At 39.0% G+C, this 5,973-nt stretch overlaps 1 protein-coding gene and 1 pseudogene across 1 annotated transcript, besides 6 other annotated features; both read left to right on the forward strand.

Annotated features, from left to right (window-relative positions):
- Positions 1-2,696: a sequence feature (heterozygous, non-Esmeraldo-like haplotype).
- Positions 1,930-2,035: a microsatellite.
- Positions 2,530-2,550: a sequence feature (AT_rich).
- Positions 2,579-2,914: a mobile genetic element.
- Positions 2,697-5,973: a sequence feature (areas not merged during assembly with more than two copies in the genome that could not be assigned to a particular haplotype).
- Positions 3,530-4,630, forward strand: Tc00.1047053508945.10 (hypothetical protein, conserved; the record flags this gene model as incomplete). Its single annotated transcript, XM_799357.1, has 1 exon — positions 3,530-4,630. One exon carries the CDS (start codon positions 3,530-3,532, stop codon positions 4,628-4,630), a length of 1,101 nt encoding a protein of 366 aa, XP_804450.1.
- Positions 4,627-4,654: a sequence feature (AT_rich).
- Tc00.1047053508945.20 lies at positions 5,681-5,973 on the forward strand (annotated as a pseudogene; the record flags this gene model as incomplete).

The following is a 5,973-nucleotide window of genomic DNA, read 5'->3' on the forward strand; positions in this document are numbered from 1 at the left end:
TGTATTCATGTATTCATGTATTCATGTATTCATGTATTCATGTATTCATGTATTCATGTATTCATGTATTCATGTATTCATGTATTCATGTATTCATGTATTCATGTATTCATGTATTCATGTATTCATGTATTCATGTATTCATGTATTCATGTATTCATGTATTCATGGACTCATGTATTCATGGATTCATGTATTCATGTATTCATGTATTCATGTATTCATGTATTCATGTATTCATGTATTCATGTATTCATGTATTCATGTATTCATGTATTCATGTATTCATGTATTCATGTATTCATGTATTCATGTATTCATGTATTCATGTATTCATGTATTCATGGATTCATGTATTCATGTATTCATGTATTCATGTATTCATGTATTCATGTATTCATGTATTCATGTATTCATGTATTCATGTATTCATGTATTCATGTATTCATGTATTCATGTATTCATGTATTCATGTATTCATGTATTCATGTATTCATGTATTCATGTATTCATGTATTCATGTATTCATGTATTCATGTATTCATGTATTCATGTATTCATGTATTCATGTATTCATGTATTCATGTATTCATGTATTCATGTATTCATGTATTCATGTATTCATGTATTCATGTATTCATGTACTCATGTATTCATGTATTCATGTATTCATGTATTCATGTATTCATGTATTCATGTATTCATGTATTCATGTATTCATGTATTCATGTATTCATGTATTCATGTATTCATGTATTCATGTATTCATGTATTCATGTATTCATGTATTCATGTATTCATGTATTCATGTATTCATGTATTCATGTATTCATGTATTCATGTATTCATGTATTCATGTATTCATGTATTCATGTATTCATGTATTCATGTATTCATGTATTCATGTATTCATGTATTCATGTATTCATGTATTCATGTATTCATGTATTCATGTATTCATGTATTCATGTATTCATGTATTCATGTATTCATGTATTCATGTATTCATGTATTCATGTATTCATGTATTCATGTATTCATGTATTCATGTATTCATGTATTCATGTATTCATGTATTCATGTATTCATGTATTCATGTATTCATGTATTCATGTATTCATGTATTCATGTATTCATGTATTCATGTATTCATGTATTCATGTATTCATGTATTCATGTATTCATGTATTCATGTATTCATGTATTCATGTATTCATGTATTCATGTATTCATGGACTCATGTATTCATGGACTCATGGACTCATGGACTCATGTATTCATGGACTCATGTATTCATGTATTCATGTATTCATGTATTCATGTATTCATGTATTCATGTATTCATGTATTCATGTATTCATGTATTCATGGACTCATGGACTCATGTATTCATGTATTCATGGACTCATGTATTCATGGACTCATGTATTCATGTATTCATGTATTCATGTATTCATGTATTCATGGACTCATGGACTCATGTATTCATGTATTCATGGACTCATGTATTCATGTATTCATGTATTCATGGACTCATGTATTCATGGACTCATGTATTCATGTATTCATGTATTCATGGACTCATGTATTCATGTATTCATGTATTCATGTATTCATGTATTCATGTATTCATGTATTCGTGGACTCATGTATTCATGTATTCATGTATTCATGTATTCATGTATTCATGTATTCATGTATTCATGGACTCATGTATTCATGTATTCATGTATTCATGTACTCATGTATTCGTGTATTCATGTATTCGTGTATTCATGTATTCATGGACTCATGTATTCATGTATTCATGTATTCATGTATTCATGTATTCGTGTATTCGTGGACCGATGGATTTATGGTGGGGGGGGGACAAACTCAAACTTTCATATTGATATTGATATTTGCCTACGTATATTACTTGCATTCTTGTTTATTTTTATTTTTATTTTTTTTTTTTTTATTTTTTTATTTTTATTTTTATTTTTATTTTTATTATTTATTTTTTATTTTTATTTTTATTTCGTTTTTTATTTTTTTCCTCTCTTTTGTTTCGCCCTCTTTTATTGATGTTTTTGTTTATATGTAAAGTATTGATGTCGTCTGTGACTGAACAGAAGTAACGTGTTTTTTTTGCTGCGCGCATGTGAAGAGAGGGAGGGAGGGAGGGAGAAGTAAAATTTTCATGCAGAGCTGCCATAATCAGTGGAGCATGCATGTAACACACATATGTAGATGTCACTTTACTGCAGACACACATATGTGAATATTTATATCTTTCTCTCCCTCCCCTCTCCCTCCCCCCTTTTTTTTCTTGCAGACGCGTTGGCTTTCCCTTATTTACTCTGCTTGCAGTACATGTCACTTCCTTCCTTTCTTCTCCTTCCGTATCCAATTTGTTGTTTTTTCGAATTTCTTTCTTTTATTTTTTATTTACTTTTTATTGACATGTTTGCTTTTTTACTTAAATGTTGTGCGAATTGTTTTTTCTTTGGTGCTTTTTTACTTTGATGTTTTTTGATTTCTTGTGGGAAAAAATAAAATAAAATTTTTGTTCCCTCCCAGTCCCAGACATTTTCTGGGAGCTTGTGAGGAGAATGATCGCGGGAGAGCTGGCCGCCTTATTTAATGGATAATATGTATGCACATATATCCTGATAGAAGTAATGCTCTTCTGTACGACGCTTTTCTACAGTATGAATTTTTGGCAAAAAAAGACTTTAAGGGCATCCGGGAGCAGACAGAGGCAAGATAATTTATTTTTATTTTGCCACCCACCCACCACCTGTTGATCCCCACCTCGCGGCGGGGTCTTGTGGTTGGAGGAGCCCAAAGTCTGCCACGTCGTAAGAAATAATATTTCATACACTCACTGAGTGCAAAGGCCACGTGAGCGGCTTTCCGAATATATATATATTTACATATATGGTGGAAAATTTTATGATTTGACGGATCCACAGTTTTTCCATTCACCTCTCTTCTTTCCGTTTTGTTTGATTTCTAATGATAACTTTAGGATACGGCCAGCAGTCCAGGTGGATATTCCTTTTTTTATTCATTTATTCATTTATATTGTCGGTGTTCGATGCGCTCGCACCTTTGTTTTTGCTCAAGTTATTCCGTGTGCGGGGTCGTGCTGCGCTTTTTTCCTTTTGCACATGCGCTGTTACGATGGGTTATCGGTGCGGACGGTGCTGGCCACTGTGGGCCCGTGTGTTGGACTCATGGGGATCCCTTTTTGTTGTTGTTGGGGGAATTGAATTATTCCGTTCTTTTTTGCGTGCACGGTAATTACCCCTCGTATGCATATGTGAATCTTTGAGGGCCGGGGCCATCCCCTTTCACAAGGCCACAGGGATTTTTTCTTGCGTGTCATTCTGCCCGACTCTCTCAAGACGTTTTATCGTTTGACAGAGTGTTCCTGTACCGCTAGAGCATTCTTTTTGCACCGTTTTGGCGTCTCTCCCTTCATTTTGTCTCCGCCACGCGAAAATAGAGGACTCACACGCTCTCCCACACGACGGGTAATATTATGGAAGTTGAGTTAATGTGCATGCGAACGCGCTCCGCAACAAGGAACGCAGTCCGGTGGATGGTGCTGTTCCTCCTGATGCAGTACCTGGGCAGCCATCCCTCCTTTACCGCTGCAGGGAAGGAGGAGGAAGGACACGTGGTTATTGAAATTGTGAGGTATTTCCACTACTCCAATCCGATTTTTTTTGACAATTATGCCGGTGACGTGAGCTATTTTAGCTCTGATGACGTCTGTCATTTGGGTGGAGGCGTCCTTTCTGCGGATCAAACACCTGCTGCACATGCGGCCATCGCGGATGAGTTGAGAAAGACCGCAGTCCGTAAATACAAAACAAGCCATGCGTACCTGGGTGGAGACGCCGACCACGCAGCGACTTCAACAACAGATCTCAAAAAAAGGTGTGGACGAGGTTTGAAGTGGGCAACGTTAAACTGCATCTTCAAGTGGAATCAAGGTGCGTTTGCCGACTCCTCGGCTGATGGTCTTGGTGTTGCTTTTTTCAGGGGCACACTGTATACGCTTGTTGACGCGGGACCAATGAACGGGTACAAGGCTTATTGGCCCTACCATTACCCTCATCACGGCAAGACGTTCTTAATCCTTCGTCTGGATATGATGGATAACAGTGAGAAAGCAACGTGGTATGATTGGTACCCTGCGCCCAAAACCCACATCGACACGCCTTACCGTTCATTTGGCGTTGTCTGTGAGGCTCAAAAAGGGTACGTCGTCAGCACTACGACACTTCCACCGGCTGTAGTGGTCCCGTGGCTGCAGAAGAATTGGTATGTTGTCTTGCTTGCAGTATTGCTGCCGGTTATTGCTGCCGCTGCGCTAATCACCGTCTGCTTCTACCGTTGCCGCGGTGTTGATGAGTCGAAGTGGGTGGTGCACATGGTATTGCGGGAGATGAACGACAATCCCTTGTATGCAATTGACAGGAATGATCGAATCCACAATAATAACGGCCTGATGCTGGATGCAACGTTGGGTGATGAGGTGCTCATGACTGTTCCACCTGGATACGAAAGCTTTGAGGTCCCCACGGTGATAAAGAACCAAGGAAGCACCGTGTACGATGACGGAGATGTGGCTTAATTATTATTTTTTCATTAATTATTACTTACGCCTCTTTGCCGCCTTGCATGTGTATTCACGTGTCTCTTGCAGTTCCTGCCTGTTTGCCCGCGATTTTTAAATTAAAAAAGAAGAGGTGTGGGTAATGCAGTTTCTGTGGGAGAAAGGAAGCATCATGCGGAAAGAGCGGATCAAAAGAAATTATTTGGCTTCGCCATTCTTTATTTTTGTTTGTTTGTTTCTCCCTCTCAGTTTAAGGCTGCGCGCGTGTAGGCGGTGTGCCCCTTTTCCCACCAGCATATTTTCTTTTCCCCATTCACACTGGCGGCGACACGGCTGTGGAAAAAAAAGGAAGGAAAGGGAGAAACGTGTCGTTGTGAAATTGAATATTAATTTGTTAAAACTGTGCCATTACAATGGGGAAAATTTATTGTTATTATTTTTTACAGTTTCTTTTACTTTGAAAAACGTAGGAAGAATGTGCGTCACGATGAGGATCAGAAGATGATAAATTGTCTTAGTTAACTGCGCTGTTCTTTTAACGATTGTTGGATTATTATTTTTGTAAGAGAGCGCGTGTTGATTTGTTGCGGTTTTTTTCTTTTTTGGTTTTTGACTTGTGTATGGGTGTTGGATCCGCCCTCTCTCAAGTGTGGGGGGATGCCGGGCGGTGCAGTAAGCCAAACTGTCACCTTCCATCGTTTTTTTTTTTGATATTTCTTTGAATATTTAACGCGGCCTCATCCAGGCACGGATAACCATTTTTTTTTTGTTGTTAATTTTTCTGCAATGTAGTCTATGAGCGTCTTTAGGGGAAGGGGTGTTTTATAGGACGAGGTGGGGCTTCGTCTTTGCTTTTGGTGTGGAACGGTTGGCCACTCTAATATGCGCATGTATATTTGTGTGCGTGTATTGTCCTTCCTTTTTCTTTCTTTTTGTTTGGGGTTTTGAGGTGGGGCATTTTCTTTACTTCTTCTATGTGAGCTGGTTTCCCTGCTGCGTGATCCGCCTTGACGTGGAGGGGAGTTGCGGCGTGCTGTTGGACTCTCCACTTCCTCCAAAGAAAACATACATACATATATGCGTATAAAATACAGGCGCGTATTCTGCGCGGTGGAACTGTCTGTGGATGTATGCAGGCGACAATGGAGGCTGCGTCTCTACCGTGCCCTTCTTCAAAGGGGAAACCGCTTTCCATGACGCTCCTGGCGGGGAATGGTGGCGGGGGAAGTTCGAGGTGCCTTTCGACATCTTCGTAATGATTCGCTAACGACGAGGAAGGTGGATCACAAGCTTCTTTTGGTGTGAGAACTGGCTGCCGCTATTCAGACGTACGCTGAGAACATGTACTGGTTCTATTCCCG

Source organism: Trypanosoma cruzi, genomic scaffold, assembly GCF_000209065.1.
Source record: "Trypanosoma cruzi strain CL Brener 1047053517101 genomic scaffold, whole genome shotgun sequence".
Classification (NCBI taxonomy): Eukaryota; Euglenozoa; class Kinetoplastea; order Trypanosomatida; family Trypanosomatidae; genus Trypanosoma; species Trypanosoma cruzi.